This window comes from Rhipicephalus microplus, chromosome X, assembly GCF_043290135.1.
Source record: "Rhipicephalus microplus isolate Deutch F79 chromosome X, USDA_Rmic, whole genome shotgun sequence".
Taxonomy (NCBI): Eukaryota; Metazoa; Arthropoda; class Arachnida; order Ixodida; family Ixodidae; genus Rhipicephalus; species Rhipicephalus microplus.
Window position 1 is genome coordinate 237,076,430 of NC_134710.1, and position 16,124 is coordinate 237,092,553.

The following is a 16,124-nucleotide window of genomic DNA, read 5'->3' on the forward strand; positions in this document are numbered from 1 at the left end:
ATGCTATTTGCCTGTACTCTTTCTGTATTGCAAACTGTTCCCACCCTGTAACAGCTGGTAGGGATCACAGTATTGAAAATAAATAACTGAATATATAGTGGAGGACTCCGGGAAATTTGACAGCCTGAGGTTCAGTAATGCGCCTCTTGATCTAAGTACCTGGACCTGTAGCATTTGAAAACACGTCATAGGCTAGTTGAAAAGTTGAAATAATCCAGCCACACGGATCTGCGATGGTTGGTACAAGCCAGAACACTGTGGAAGGCATGGACACAACTTGCGCAGCTTGGCCACCCTTGCCGAGTTGCAGTGGCATGCAAACTCACTGTGCACATTGGCAAGTGTGAGCCCTGAATTCTTGACTTACAAGTTGCTCGAAGAAGACAAGTCAATCATCGTAGTGCTTCGATCACTTCGAGCACATTTCACGTGTTTGTCGGCAGGCTGAAATCTCTGTACACAGAGTCCGTACAACAGGTACCGGATCCTATATGTCCAGTGCTTGCATACCTTTAGAAAGGACGATATCTGGACCGTCTAAGGTGAAACAGTATATGCCTGAAATACTGCGTGAGCTTTAAGCTAATGTTTACCTTTTTTTGTTTGTTTCTTTCCATCTATCTTTTCATCCATTAATCCCCTTCCCCCGGCGTAAGATAGCAAACCGGACGCGCGTCTGGTTGACCTTCCTGTGCTTCGTTCTTCATTCCTTTCCTCCTAAAACATTTCTTTGTATACCAACAAAAAGACAAACGATAGATTTCAGTAATGTTTTTGTTTAATGAAACGGTGCCGAAATACAGGCGAGGTGAACAAAAAGAAGAATTAGGGGGGGGGGGGGGGGGGGGAGGGCGACTTATGTAATAGTGCATAAGGCTCCCGAATATGAGACCACTATACATAACTCGTTCAAGAGAAGGCCATTCTTCGAGATTTATGAGAAGTTCATGAGGGCGTCTTTGGTGTATTTTTCAGCTCCGCTTTCGTTCGGGCCTGGCATGACCAGATTCTTATTCGTACAGAGCTGGAGTTAAGCGGCTCCACGTGTGAATCGACAGGCCTAGGAAAACGTGACTGCAGATCCTGCACTTCGGTGATACGTTGCAAGCCAGAGTGCACACTCGGGTAGGGTGACGACGACTTACGTCGGCAAGACCTCGATGTAGCCTGCAAGAGTGGAGAATTGGGCAGAGACCACATACATATTATGTAACAGAAAGGCCGAGTTATGAAACACAATGTGAACAAAGAAAAAAAAAGAATATCGGCCATTTTGTTCTCGCCCACGTACGAGCTGAATAATAGATGCACAAGTATTACTATATCGCGAAATGTAACATGCAAGTTGAAGAAATCACATTGTCTAGAAAACTGTTGCTTGTGCCCATTTGTGCGTCACTATACAACATGCTGCCGCACTTCAAATTGCCGCGAAGGAGGCTGTTCTCGCGACGAATGAAGACCGCGCCTGGCGCTCACAGCGATTGCGCGAAACCCGTAGCAGCCATCAGTCCACGGTGAGGCCGAGTGAACGACGCGCGCTCTGATGTTCCCTATAACGCTTTCAGACTCGCCGACTCCATTTGGTACAATCAATTCGAATTTGTAGGTCAGTCAGCGAGTACCTGTTAAAAAATTGCTCTTTAGCTAAAACTGACATTTAGTATCGTCTATAATTATACCGCTAACGTAATACAGAAACGTGAGGTCACGTGTGAACGAAGAAACTGCAGTGGCGGTCACGTAGTTCCCGCACTCCGCTGACGGAGCTTATTCTTTCACTCTGCGGAAGTGAGGCGAATACTTTCGTTCAGTGTCAAACTTTAAAATTTTCTTTATTGGATATTATACTCTCTCATAAAAATAATTTTAAGTAATCAAACAGTGAAGACAATCAAAGTGGTAATAAATAAAAAATAGCGAAAATTCAGTTAGGTCACTAATTTCTCTTTCAAAAACGCGACCACTTTTTTTTCGACTACGATGATCTTGCGCGTCTCAAATTGTAAAAAACCAGTTGCTTACATTGAACAGAAATATTTTGGGCCTGAAAGGGTTGACAGTGCATCGCTGTGTACGTTGGCAAGACCATGATTCGACCGTGTTACTGGTATAGCAGAGCAAATGTAATTAGATTGCACTTCGCGTTCTGAATATCCCATTTTTTTGCAAATATAGAACACTGAACATAACGCACATTATTCTTGGGATTCTGTGCCTCAAAGCCACGATATCATTAAGAGAGGCCCCGCAGTCGAAGGCACCAGAAATTTCGACCACCTCGAAATCTTTAACATGGACCTAAACTTAAGTTCTCGCAGCCTCTAACATTTCGTCTCCATCAAAATGTGGCCACCGCGGCTGTAATTCGATCCTGCAACGTTCAACTCAGCATTCAAGCACCATTACTAATGGACCACCGCGGCGTGTGTACATGAACGTGGCTGTTGCGTACGTTCAGAACTGTTAATATGTCTGTTGCCTGTATTAAAAGAACTACGTTCATAATGAGTGACTCACTTGAAAAGGCATGCCGAGACTGGTCTTGGTTTTGTCGTTTAATTACTAATCAACTCCTTTACCATGCGACAGATCGACAGACCACATGCCTGGATTTCGTCACTGCAACATCACTTTTGAATTAGGGCGAGATGTGATACTATACTTTCGCATACACTATACAAGGTTTAGTGCTTAGTTAAAACGGGACCAAGAAATCTGTCCTATGACTTTATTACTCAATATAGCTAGAAGGAAACTGAAGTAAGTACGCGAGTCATCGCCATGCACAACTTATCGCCATCTTCCGCAATGGGTGAGACAGCAATGAAATTGCGTCGTGTTTCGGCTTCATTCCTTGTTAGCGGAAGACTTCAATATGGCTCCATAGTGGCCTCGGCAACTTATTCCACGTTCATCATAAAGCACAGCGTGTGTCGTCAGAGTCGTTCAGTTCTGGTTCACTCGCGGAGGCAGCGCCTGCACATCACTTCTCTTTTGCGATTACATACAGTTCGAGTGGAATTGAGTGTCAACTGCTGCATGACAGCAATAATATCTCTTTCGCCTGGCTCCCATCAGCAGGAGTGTTTTGATTTCATTCCTTCCGGCCATACTTTTTCCCTGCACCGATGGAGTGGGCTGGATACGCGCACCCGACCGGCGCTTTCCTTTCTCTGTTCTCTCCCTTCACGGCGGCGGTGCTTTGGAAAGGAATTTCAAAGAGCGCGTCAATTAGAGCGAATCGATTCGCGGCACCTGTCGCGCGCACTTAATTATTAAGCCCAATGAGTTTTTTTTTTCCCGTAGGTGGCTCAACCGGACCGTGCTTCTCTATGCTAATGGGAGTGCGTGCTGAAGGGCAAGTGAGGGAAGCGCCTATTCCCTTAGCCCCAATCCCTCCTCATGTCCTCCCACCATATTTGCTTCGCTTTCACTCTTTTACGCCTCCTGCCTCTGCTATCGGTACAGGAAATAATAAAGAAAAACAAAGGGAATGTCACGTGTCGGAGGCTTGCCGGAAGGAACATACGCGTTGAGCTACTCCTGAAGAGATAATTAGGCACCTTCGGGTTTCTCCGCTGCTTTCTTTCCTTTTTGTTTTTGCCCCCGACGTGTAGTGGTCGCTAAAGTGGACCAGTGCAACGGCATGCGTGATAGGTACGAATAAGCTTCGAACGAAGCGGCTCAATGCCGCTGTCAGTCAGTGCTGCTGTAGCCAGCGACCACGCAAAATAACTTTTACTAGGGTGAGAAGCGGGAATTTAACTCTGGGACCATTGTGAGTGCAAGAACACGTACGTCTGCCATAAATAATAAAAAGAACTTCTAACCTTTACGAACATGCTAGATATTAGAGAGTTTTAGTACTGCGCACGCTGCGTACGTGGCGGCGTTGCGTACGTAAGGACGCCACGTTCTGCGTAGTGCGCACGCGCAGACCGCAACGCGCACGTATCACGTTACGTACGCACCCGATACGTACGCACGCATTAGATGCGTGCGTGCGTACGTATGAGGTGATCGCGCCGCTCTCGAACAAGTTCGCGACAGCGCGAGACTTCGTTTTGCAAAATGGCGGCATCGAAAGCAAGCACCGACCGGCTCTGTGGCTTAAAATATGGCCATAATCTGGCTATAACACATTGATTGGCTCAGATAGACTGTCAACAACACGTGCTTCTATTTTGATCTACCGGATGGCACAACACGCTTCACGCTCGTTACGTACGCGGGTACTACGGAGTACTAAAAGCCGATTAGTGGCAAACGACGCCAAGTAACGCAAGGCGCTTGCGTGATGCGTACGTAGCACCGTTCCGCAGTACTAAAACTCTCTATTATACTCAGTTGAAAAAAAATGACTCTAGCATTTGGGATTTTAGCATTTAGTATAAGCACAACCTCCCTCGTGCCCTCTCAGATACAGTTTTCAAATTACATTCCTAGGCGGGGGCGGCGTCCCACCGTGGTGGTCTAGTGGCTAAGGTGGAATCCCGGGCGTCGCAGCTGCGTTTTCGATGGAGGCGAAAATGCTGTAAACCCGTTAGCTCTGATTTGGGTGCAGAATAAAAAAACCCCAGGTGGTTGAAATTTTTGGAGTCCTCCAGTACGGCGTTCCCCACAATCATTATGGTGGTCTTGGGGCGTTAAGCCCCCACATATCATCACATAATCATCATAGGCGAGAGCGGCGGGGGGAAGGAAAGGGTGGAAAAGTGATTTTTTCAGTTAAAGCCAAAACTTAGTTTCGAAGGGAAAGCCTCGAGATATGGCCCGCAGTTTAGAGCACCATGGCCAGCCAACAGCAAATATCAAAAATGAACAGACATTCCGCAAATGACACTCCTAGATTCAATGATGCTGCCCTGTCCTCTACAGAATTCGGACTTCAAATGAGATATGGCAATACCGAACAAAAAGCTGATTTCTAATTAAGTAAGCAAGCGCCTTTTGACCACCTTGGCCTGGCGTGGTGCACAATAAAATAGTAAAGTCACTTTAAAAAGCAAACCTGAAAAAAAGCCAATCACTCGGCAGGAGAAATCCTGCTGTGATTGTGTATCTGACACCGTGTATGCATAAAACTTTCTTGAATATGAATACGCAGCGTGAAACTGAACAAGCAAAAGAAGAGAAAGAAATACGATGAGCGGTCACCCCATGGCACAATGCAGTTTTTAGTGATTGAAGGTTTCCTGAAAGATGTGTATACGTAGAAACAATTTTCTTGACCTATGTGTGTTGCAGTCGACTTGAATTCATGCCAAAAAAAGATTGTCATTCGACAAAGGCGCTGTATATCCATTAATGCCTCAAAAGTGTGCGTTTAGTTCGCTACACACAGCTTAACTTTTATTTAGGAGTGCTGTTACAAAATATAGCATGGTCGGCACTACAGAACAAAAGAAGGCTTACAACTTTACATGCAATCTGCCTTCTTTCATACGTGTAAGCAGCAAAGTAATACTTAAAACTTAGAAACCAACTGACATATTCCTTCTATCTTTCAGCAGAAAACGGCCGCTGAATACTCTATAATATGCATCTGAATACTCATCTGCTTCCACGACAAGAATTATCCAAAGGAAATCACAACTGAACGACGGCAAATGTTCTGGGGCGCTAAGAAAAAAGCAGTCGCATAGTAGAACATGCCTGCGCGAGCTCACGGCTATATAGAACTGCTGTGTAGGTTAACAGTGAGAGCTAGCATGAGAAGTGGCAGATGCCACCTCAAACAAGTCATTCATCTGATTGAATCTACAAGAGACGATGGTGTGACCACAATGGGAGAAGAACCAGCGAGCGGGTTGGAGCATATTAGTTCATACCTTCAGCTCGTCGTATCTCTTGGAGCTTCTTGTCGTGCGGCAGCGTGCCAGTCGTGCTGAGGAGCTGCACGAGAGGTGGACTGGCGGGTTTCCGAAAGGATACGCGTCCCTTGCTATGGACAGCTGTCGTGACACGCACGTAGTTGGCGTCCTCATACGACGCATCGGCGTGGCTGCCCAGGCGCTCGGGGTCCGACTGGCAGGGCCGGCCCAGCTGTGGTGACGAAAGCACGCTGCCGTTGCTGAGTGAGCTGCTGGAACGCTCGAAGGCTGGCAGGACGTAGTTGAGGTCGCCGCCACCGCTGCAGCTGCGCGCCTCATCAGGGCTCTGAGGCTGGCGCCGCCACGCGGGGGGCATCGACAGGGACGGAGTAGCTGGTGCAGAACGGCCTGCAACATTTGCCGTTAAAATGTACCTTTCTCACGCACATCTGTTACCGAGGGTCTAAGGGGAAAAATCAAACGCTTCAATTGAACAGTGAACTTCTACAGAGGGCAAGGTTTGGCTGCTGTGATAACTTGCTCCAGGGCAGAACTGAGCGTGGCGCATGTCGGTAGTTTACTGAATAGCTTACAGCTAAAACATGTCGATACGCTTCGAACATGCTGTTGTTCCTGTACGGTAAGCACGCTACTACCATTCGCACTGACGAAAGCTGTGGACAAGAAAACGCCCAAATAATTGCATCACGAAGGCCTAAAATTTGCAGCCATCTCGACTAAACGGCTTATATGGCAATAAATTATATACAACAGCATTTTTAAGGCACTGCAGCGCTGATCGTAACACTACAGAATCCGCTTATCAATCGTAACCTAAAGTCTACGCACGATATTTGGAAGACGGACCGACTAAAGTAAATAGAGGTGGGTTACTTTGTAAGAAAAAGACAATATCTCCATAGGTAACTCCTGCTACTTAAAGGGGCCCTGAAACCCTGTTTCAAGTACCCATAGAATGAATTCACTGGAAAAGCTTATTGCCTCAAGATTTCAACGCTGCGGCACTTCAAGAATCCCTCCAGTGCGAGTCAGTTACAAAGATTTATCGCACACTGCAATTGCATTCTCTCTTCTCTCGTCCCGACGAAAGCGCTGAAAACTAAGCAGGCAAGGATGGCAGGGGCAAAGAGAATACGTCACGCACACTATGTGATCTTGAGCACTTTTTCATTTATGTCTTTGAATGCGCGGCTTTCTCAGTGAAATCGCGCGCGCACGCATGGACAAGTCACAGCCTCCCGCGACGACCTTAGTAATGACCGAGCGCGCCGTGCTCAAATAATCAAATAAGCCATTGTCTGTTAGATGGGCTTTCTACAAGTGATTTTAGAGCGTCTTCTGTTATTTGTCGAGAGAAGAGAAAGCGATTTCCTGCTGCCTTTGATAAATTCTTGTGAACTCCTCCAGGCCGCAGGCTGCGCTGTAATATTTGGCTCGCGTGTTGTCGGGAGCTTCTACTACCGATCGGCAGCATTTTCTGACCATTCTCCAAAAGTGTTGCAGGGCTCTTATAAGTACGGTTCGAATATACACGCACGCAAAGAAATTTCATGTTATTAGTCTTATGTCCAGATGGGAAAAACAGGCTGCCTGTACACAATTTTTTCTGGCGGAATTACGTACATGACAAAAAGCACGTCCGTGATGGAACACGTAGAGGTGACTGCATACATCCGGCACAATATTCCTGTCGGCTTTACATACTGCGCTGGATATTTTTGGAGGCCTTATCGTAGGAGTGGCAATACATAAGATGTTTACAATGTGTCCAAAAGGACGAACACATTACAGAGAAACAGTTCAACGCTGGATAACATCTTAACAACAGCTTCAAAAATGCAGTGTTTAGATTACACGTGAGTAAATACAAAAATATAATACCCTAATTAGAACAAAAATACCGCCGATTTATTCAGCAAAGGATTGCACTGATCTCTTCATTCTATCGTATATAAATTGAAAATGCCCAGCAGTGCGCTTGCCAACAAGCTTCGGCAACACGATGCATACAGCTACAGGAAGCGTGAAAAAGTTTCTCAGCGAAGTAGCCATGGTCCTTGCCAGGGCTGCACTTGGGGTACGGGCGATGGTGATAAAGATGGCAGAGAATAGATGCTCACCGAGTCTGACGCAGGAAGAGCGCTGGGCGACGGCACGCGACTGGCACCAGGAGGCAAGTGCCGCCTTACGTGCGGCCCACAGTGACACGGCCCGCTTCAGTTCTCGTATCACCTCCTGGCCCCGATGAGTGCGAAACTGGAACGCCCCTTCACCCGTGCAACACCGCCTGCAAAGGACCAAAGCGCCGCATGGATGCATCCGAGTTGCGATGCTCATCATACAGTTGCAGAGTCACAAAGGTCTCGATTTTAGTGAGTCTGTATGTCCAGCCAGTTAGATGTTATCTGAGGCTCCTAGATAACTGAAGGTCACGTCAATCGTGAGTCAGCTACGATTGTTCGTCTGAAAACTAACGGGTAACAGTGAGACTTGACTTCGCCAACACGCAATGAAGCATTTTGTGCACGCGTATTATAGTTTTGCATCAGTGTCAGCGATTGCTTAGACACAGTTGTCATTGTAGTAATGTGATAACTATTGCGCAAAACGTGCTTATTCTATGAAAAAATTCACGAACGTTGTCCTTATTTCGCCGTCGTGGTATCCGTCTAGTCCATCATCTCAAGTGTTCGTCTTGCGCGGGTTGTACGCACGTTAAGGCTGGTATACAATCAGCGCTCGTCTTCTCTTTTCTGTTCGCGGTTTCGTTGACTGTTCGCGGTTTCGTTGACTTTCTTTGAAAACGAACAAACCTGGTCCAAAAATGAATTCTGCTGCAACGAACAATATGATTGTTTTCTCCAGAAATTGAGTCTCGAATTATCTATAGAACTTACCGCACCACAAGTATAAACAGAGATCGTAAATCAAGCCCTGCGGCATGCCTAGGCGACTGCCATTACAGTTATCACGGACGTTGATTTGCTTTCTGTTCCCAGCAGGACCGACCGATAAATAATACGATTTGCTCTTTTTGGTAGCGTTGGTACACGGCTTTTTACTGCGATAAGTGCATTAGTGCGTGCAAACTACAATGAATTGAGAAACGAAAGTAGGAGGTTAATTTCGATAAAAAAATGGGAGCCTAAAAACGTACTACCAACAAGATAGAGTGCAAACGGATACTGAAGACTTGACTTGCAGGTAAACGTTGACACCATAGACAAAAGCCTCCAACAAGAAAAATAATTAGACAAAAGAGACTCCCCAGAGACAAAACCCTTCCCCAATGTCTTCTCTTTCTGAGCCTTGAGCGGCGGCTTTCCGTAACAGTAAATAATGAAAAAAGTTCCCTGAAACTACCAGTGGATCCACAAATATTTCAGGCGTATTCCTTAATTGATTGATGACTGACTAAAAATATTGTATCGTTTTCACTGAGAACTTAGGTTTGCAAATTCTGACAACAACCTTTTGTTCCTGCCCAGGTGATACGTTACGAAACAAGATAATTCGGGTGTGACAAAAAAAAAAAAAAACGGCAATACCGGACAATACATTGATTGATGGGCACGCATGGGACAAGATGAGCTTCGTTTCATCATTATGTCTTTGTCAACACTCAATATATCTTAAGTATAGCGACTTTCACCATGAGGGCGTTTGTTTTCATTTGCCCGGGCTATGAGGTCACTTTATTTCGGTGGAATAATCAAGTTCAGTTGCGGGCTACCAATACAGCCTCTATACCATGTGAACTGCGAGTCCCTGTATAAAACATACAAACTATTAAGTTATTATTACTGATAACACGCTCTGAAGTTTTGCAATTTAATGTATTTTGAAGAAGTGCGTCTAGTATGCGCAAAATATTGCAGTTTTTTTTTCTTTCTTCCTGCCTATAGCACATAACATCCTATCAGGGAACAAACAAAATTGCTTTAAGCGCTTATGCCAGAACTCATTTAATTACCTCACGATGATTTGTAGGCAGCGCATCATTTCCCGAAGCAGTGGCATCCACTTCATTAAACTGCTACAAGAATGATTTTTCATCGTTTACAGTACACATGCGCCGAAACTTCCAAAGGGTGGGTCGAGGCGAGCGACACATATTTTATTCTGAACTGGTAGTGTTTACGTAAATTTGTTTCCAGCGAGCCGCCACCTCAATGCTAATTTACTTCGGTCATAGTCTGCATGCACTTCAATCTCGTTCTACAAATTCAGGCTAGCTGACCTTTTCCGTATACAACCGGTCGCGCGGCCGATACGTGGCCCGACCTGGTATACTATGTTTCGCCGAAAATCACATTCGGTAAGCAGCTTTGAAAATAATAGCCGGTAATATAAGCCATAACATTTAGGAAAAGATCAACCTGACCAATTATCATTCTGGACATATAAGATAAGCTTGGGTTGCCTGTTAATGGCATAAATCAACTACGAACAAGTGCCTCTACAGACAAAAAAAGCTTTTACGCTGTATAAGTGAGGAAACTAGGTTGATACTATTCTCTACGTATTGTTAGTGAAGGCGGTTAAGAAATGGCAACAATTACGCCCAGCATCAACTAACTTAACGTCTCAAAGGCTAATAAATAAATAGCGGAGTTCGGGGGCACAAGTTTTAGCTTGGCCATTGTCGAACATTCCAGAACTAAAGTGGCATCCTCAGCTTTTCCAAGGTGGTTGACAGCAGGTCTTACTCTCCACATCACAGGCTTCGATTACGACATCCATATCTTAGCCGTTGCTGTCCTCTTCTCGACACAGCTTCCCCTTCACGTCAATAACTATTCTCTACAGCAGGCTCAACTCAACTTCGTCAAGGCCGCATAACCATCCGCCCATTTCTAAACCACGCTCACTAAACCTGGAAATAACAGTAGGGAACTTGTGTTTTTTACTTGAACCACTCCTTCACTTCACTTGAACCACTCCTGTACCATTCTGTTTAAGGGTCACATTTGTGGTGTCCTCGACTGAGAGGTTGTTTTTACACCCCCTTTTCCACTTTTTTTCCCAACTCGAGCATCTCATCTCGCACGCTAGGCTGCCTTATCAATCACTAAGCGTTGTTCATTCTCTCCCTCTCGTCAGCCTTCGCTCTCGAAGCTAGGTGAGTAAATGTCGACGACGAAACTCCAGGGGCTTTCATCGGCCTGGAGCAGCTCCGCTGTTGAGATATAATTTCCACGGCGCGTTGTCTACAGCTGTGACGTCTGCTGGTCAGGAGAGTCGAGACATTCGCGTTCCAAACAAGCTGCATGGGAAAGGTTTCTCAAGCCGATCGACTCCCCCGACCCCCCCCCCCCCCGGTCGTTAAATGTCGTGCCCTCTTGTGAAAGCGTTGAACGTGATGCACTGCCCAGGGGTCACTGTGGAAAAAGTGGCCAACCTCCATGCCATGTTTATTGTTATCGGGTTGGGCAAGAACTATATTCTACGCAAAATATGGGCTGCCGTGATATACGTGATTTGCGCTACAGCAGCGCTGAAGCGCGAATTTTGATGAACCACGTGCATACAGGCTTCCTGCGTGATTTTTAACACGAACGAAACGAAGCATTGCGTATCTTGAACTTCTAGAGCCAGATTTACCATATCGCCGCTTTTAAATAATCATAATAATTGGCTGAATTTATACAAAGACAACTTGTCAAGGGAGTCTTACTCAGTGCATGTGTATTGGCTTTAAACTTGTCAACATCTGGTGATTGTTCTTTGTCCACATTCACATATTCACGATAACACATCTTCATAACATGTCCTCATTCATCGATTCACTTTTGTTACACTTTCCTGTGTAATTTGTGTAACTGAGACCTGCCTTTGCCAGGCTGGTATAAATTTATTTGGTTCATCTTCCTGTCAGCTAGAGTACATGTTATCAATGCGCTGATCAAAACGGTAGTTGCGTGATTTCGACCTCACCCCATAGCAAAGAGATAAACAAGTTTGACATTTCTCGATAGATATATTTCATTTCGAAGTTGTTTGTATTGAATCTGATTATTTGATTTTTCATAACTCTTGTAGTAGAATAATTATTGGCTGTACGCGCCCTTCTCCACCTTCTACAGTACCGGAGTTTTTCCGTAATCATAGCTGAAGTTCACAAAAAATACTAGTGACAGCAAAGTGGTCACAATAATAGGCGTTATAAATATTCACATGCTTGTGCAATGAATCTGTGTGTGCCTATACATACTGTTTTTACTTGGTTTGAATTTGAGCAACCACTAATTTCTTCAGCGATATTTTACCCTCAAGTAAGCAGCTTCCTCTAAGAGCATGCTCTCATAAATATATCGCCTGAACCAAAGCCGGGTGCCCTTAACATATATGTATAACTGTTCATTAACCTGAACTGTGTGTGCAGTGTGTGTGTTATGTGCCATGTGTATCTCCTCCTTCTCCTTCTCTCCTCCTCTTCTTCTTCTTCTCTCTCTTTTCTCTCTCCTTTCCCTCTCCCCCGTGTAGGGTAGCAAACTGGACTTAGTCTAGTTAACCTCCCTACCTTTACAATATTTTGTCTTCTCTCTCTACACTATAATCGTCCCTTTGGGAAATATTATGCCTGGATAAGATTCCCGTTATTTGACGTCTATTTTTTATGTGGAAAAGTTTCTCAACGCACTTGACAAAATTGACCAAGTATAGCTTTCAAGCCGGACACTGAAGGCATTTTCTTGTTTATTTTTAAAAACTATTCATGGTAATATGATAACTGTAAAATCAAAAACATTGTCTGCATTTCCGCGCAATCTTGGATCATTAATAGACTGCTTAATTTTGAGCACGAAAAGAAAAATTCTGCACAGGAAGCACAACAAACAGCTTTTCAATTTTATTGCGTTACGCTATAGACAACATTGCAATGTCATGAGAAAATTACGAAAAATTTGAAAACGCAACACCAAAAATAGAAAAGTTACACCAATAATAGGTGTAATGGAAAAAAACGCAGTGATAGATTTTCAACGAGCCCTTGAACGCACAGATATTTGTCAGCTCTATTAAAAAAGTGTTGACAAAAAAATCACAGCCTATCCACAGAGTGAATGTTGATGAGTGGGCCAAAGCCTCTGTCAGCCTGTCCGTGCTTCCGTCCGTCCGTTCGTTCTTGCTTCCATCCGTCTACGCGACCATCCGTGCGTCCATCCATGCGTCCGTCCGTCTGTCCATGCATCCGTCGATGAGTCCGTCTATCCGTCTCTCCGTCTGTTCGTGTGCTCATCTATCCATACGTCCGCGCGTCCGTCCATCTGTCCGTCTATCTTCTAGTCTGTCTGTCCATCCGTCCGTCCGTGCGTTCATTTTGTAAACACTCCAAGTACAGCCATCTTGCATCTCACATTCCCTGTGGGACATACCCACTTCGCACGTCCATCCATCCATCCATCCATCCATCCATCCGTATTCCTGCTAGTCTGTCTGTCCGTCCGTTCATGCGTCTGTCCATGCGTCCATTAAGTGAACACTCCAAGTACCGCCATCTCCCATCTCGCATTCTCTGTGGCACATACCCGCCCTAGAGCGAGTATTAGCCACCGGTGGCCACGTACAACATCGGAGGATGCAAATACCAACGCCTTAAGGAGCTTCGCCCCCTAAAATTCGGCAGATACCACGTACCTGAGAATCGATGGTATGCGAAGCATGCGGAAGTAAGGTAACCGTGTTGCAATATTTTTTATTGAACGACACGTCATCAAAGCACGCTAAATATATGTACAAATGTTTCACGCACCGACATATGTTGAAGACTTGCAGATGTTTATATAACCAGTTGTTTACACTTGCGCAACAATGTCAACTGGAACATACGTATTAGCAACACCAGAAGCTGATATGAAGCGCTGATGCTCGCGAAAATGCTGGCTCTGGACACTGCTACATAAGTCAGCCTCAGTGCATGGCACCTAACCACAATGGACGTTAACCCAACGTGACGGCTGTTTTAAGGAGTACATATGTAATGTTTATAAATTTGGGTAGGCAGCACTGCAACTAATACTGACGTTTCACGAAGATTAGCGTCTATGTAAAAAGAAGTTCCGAGAGCTGGCGTAGCTCTGTGGTAGAATGCTTGACTGCCACGCAGAGTGCTTAGGTCCGATTCCTGTTGGGACACTAAAATTTAATACTTGCGTTCGCCGGGGGCTCAACGCTGCCTACGCCAGGTTTCTCTTAACACTGACATTTATTCTATGCCTTCGTTGGGTCGACGCTACCGTTGTCGAGTATTGCTTAACGCTCACGCGGTAAACTTGCCCATGTTTGTTCCCGTTATTCCTAGGTAGATACCAAGTGCCAATCACCTGTGTGTAGCACATGCGCGCATACCAGCGGCACATACCAGCCCATGGGTATGCGCCACTGTCTAGCGGGAAGCGTTTGACGACGTACGCGACTCGATGTGAAATTATTCATGTCTTGACGAGCGCTTCATATTCGTCAAATTATTTTACCCTCTCATGCTAATTTTGGTTCACGCAAAGTTAAGGAGGTGACCACGAGAGCACCCAAACATTAGCGGCTAGATAGATAGATAGATAGATAGATAGATAGATAGATAGATAGATAGATAGATAGATAGATAGATAGATAGATAGATAGATAGATAGATAGATAGATAGATAGATAGATAGATAGATAGATAGATAGATAGATAGATAGATAGATAGATAGATACGGCCAAAACCACCGTAGTTTGTTAAGAAATGCTCCACATTTAAAAGTATGTTAGCGTGCATCTGGGCGAGCGTATGTTTTTGTATTACAAGGAAAACACGGGAATGTCAATATCGATCAGTAGGGAGCACAATCCTCTTCGCAGCTATATTGTATAAAGTGAACACCGCGCCCAAGACGCGGTCAGGCTGGTGACCGCACTGACGCGATTGACACTGCACACAAACGCGGAAGCTGCGAGCAGCGGCAGGTTAAAGGACGCCGGGCGGCGACCACGTGATCACACGTCAGCGCGAAAATCGTCCTAATGTTCTTGGCGCATCTGCATTTCTGTATAGTGAAGAGAACTTCTTGAGCGACGCGGCCTAATCGCGGCGGGCGCATAAATAGTGTCTTGATGCGCTCGCGTTATGCAAATGCTGTATACGCGGAAACCACGGGATGTATATGCAAATGTCACCTCGCCCTTTCTCACAGCACTGCCCTCTCCTCCTCGCCGACACTTCCTCGCTCACTGCTCCTTACGAGTGGCCTCTGAATCGCAAGTACAGTCACGGCTGGCTCGGCCGTAGCTGGCCACTGGTCGGTCCTAGGCTTGCCGGCTCACCACTTGACCCGGTGTACTCGACCTTCTCGCCCGTTCGCTACGCATGACCACTCCTGGGCCTGCCGGGAGAGACTCGAGTGGTCTTGTCCTTAGCGATTCGCCTTGCAGTTCATACACGCAACTGCGCTTTTAACTTGCGCACGAATTTTACAAAGAGACAAAAAAAAATAATACGTGACAGAAAGAAGTAGCAAGCCAGAGAATTGGTGGTCATAGTATAGCGCGAGTCCCTCGGGCCCCTTCAAGTGCGAATTCCCTGCCGAACTGGGGCGGTGGCTTTAATTTATGAACTCTCAGCAAGGAACAGCGAGGAGCACATGAGAACGCGAAACGGAAGCTTCTGATGCGTTATAACCTTCATTCGGGCGCTGTTAGGCGTCCCTTGCGTTTATAACATCTATAGCTGAATAAGGTTAGTGGACCAGTGTGCGCGCGTTTTTTTTTTCTGCTATTCTGAATATTGCCGACACATCCATGGTACAAGCAAGGACCGCAAAGAGATGGCCAATTCTTGAACGAGCCGTGTTGCTGGATCTGACGTTTCCACAAGTGGTCTTGTCTTTCTTCAAGGCAAGTGCAAATTCGTCATCAAAACGGCCATCAACACCACCAGCGATAAATTCTCAGTAAAAAAAGATTAACGAGTTCAAGTCTGCGTATTTCAATCGACTAAGCGAGAGCGGTAGATTGCCCTAATTTAATCATGTCAGTAAGGAAACCCCCTAAAAAATATTTCTCGAATATTAATCTGCAATGTTCCTCCAGGTTTCGCTTTTTTTGTCACGACCCCGTGACACTCTTAATGCAGCTTTTGCAGTACTTATATGCTGGTTTTAGAGCACTAAAGCAAGCATCTATATTTTAACTAGGGTCCCACCAAAAATAATTACACCAGCATTGTTACGTTTTGAGAGGCTTTCTTCAAAAAACAATATCCAAAAGGCGACCTTGTATTCCGTCTTCCCTTTTATTACCATCTT

General features: G+C 45.4%; 1 protein-coding gene across 1 annotated transcript in view; it reads right to left on the minus strand.

The window, feature by feature from the left end:
- Positions 1-778: 778 nt before the first annotated feature.
- Positions 779-16,124, minus strand: part of LOC119187779 (uncharacterized) — a 353,057-nt gene continuing 337,711 nt past the window's right edge. The window contains exons 5-7 of the mRNA XM_075881459.1: positions 7,958-8,124; positions 5,835-6,224; positions 779-1,167 (exon numbers count right to left, since the gene is read on the minus strand). Coding sequence (XP_075737574.1) covers positions 1,142-1,167; positions 5,835-6,224; positions 7,958-8,124 — 583 coding nt within the window. The 3' untranslated portion in view covers positions 779-1,141. The remainder of the gene's footprint in view (positions 1,168-5,834; positions 6,225-7,957; positions 8,125-16,124) is intronic.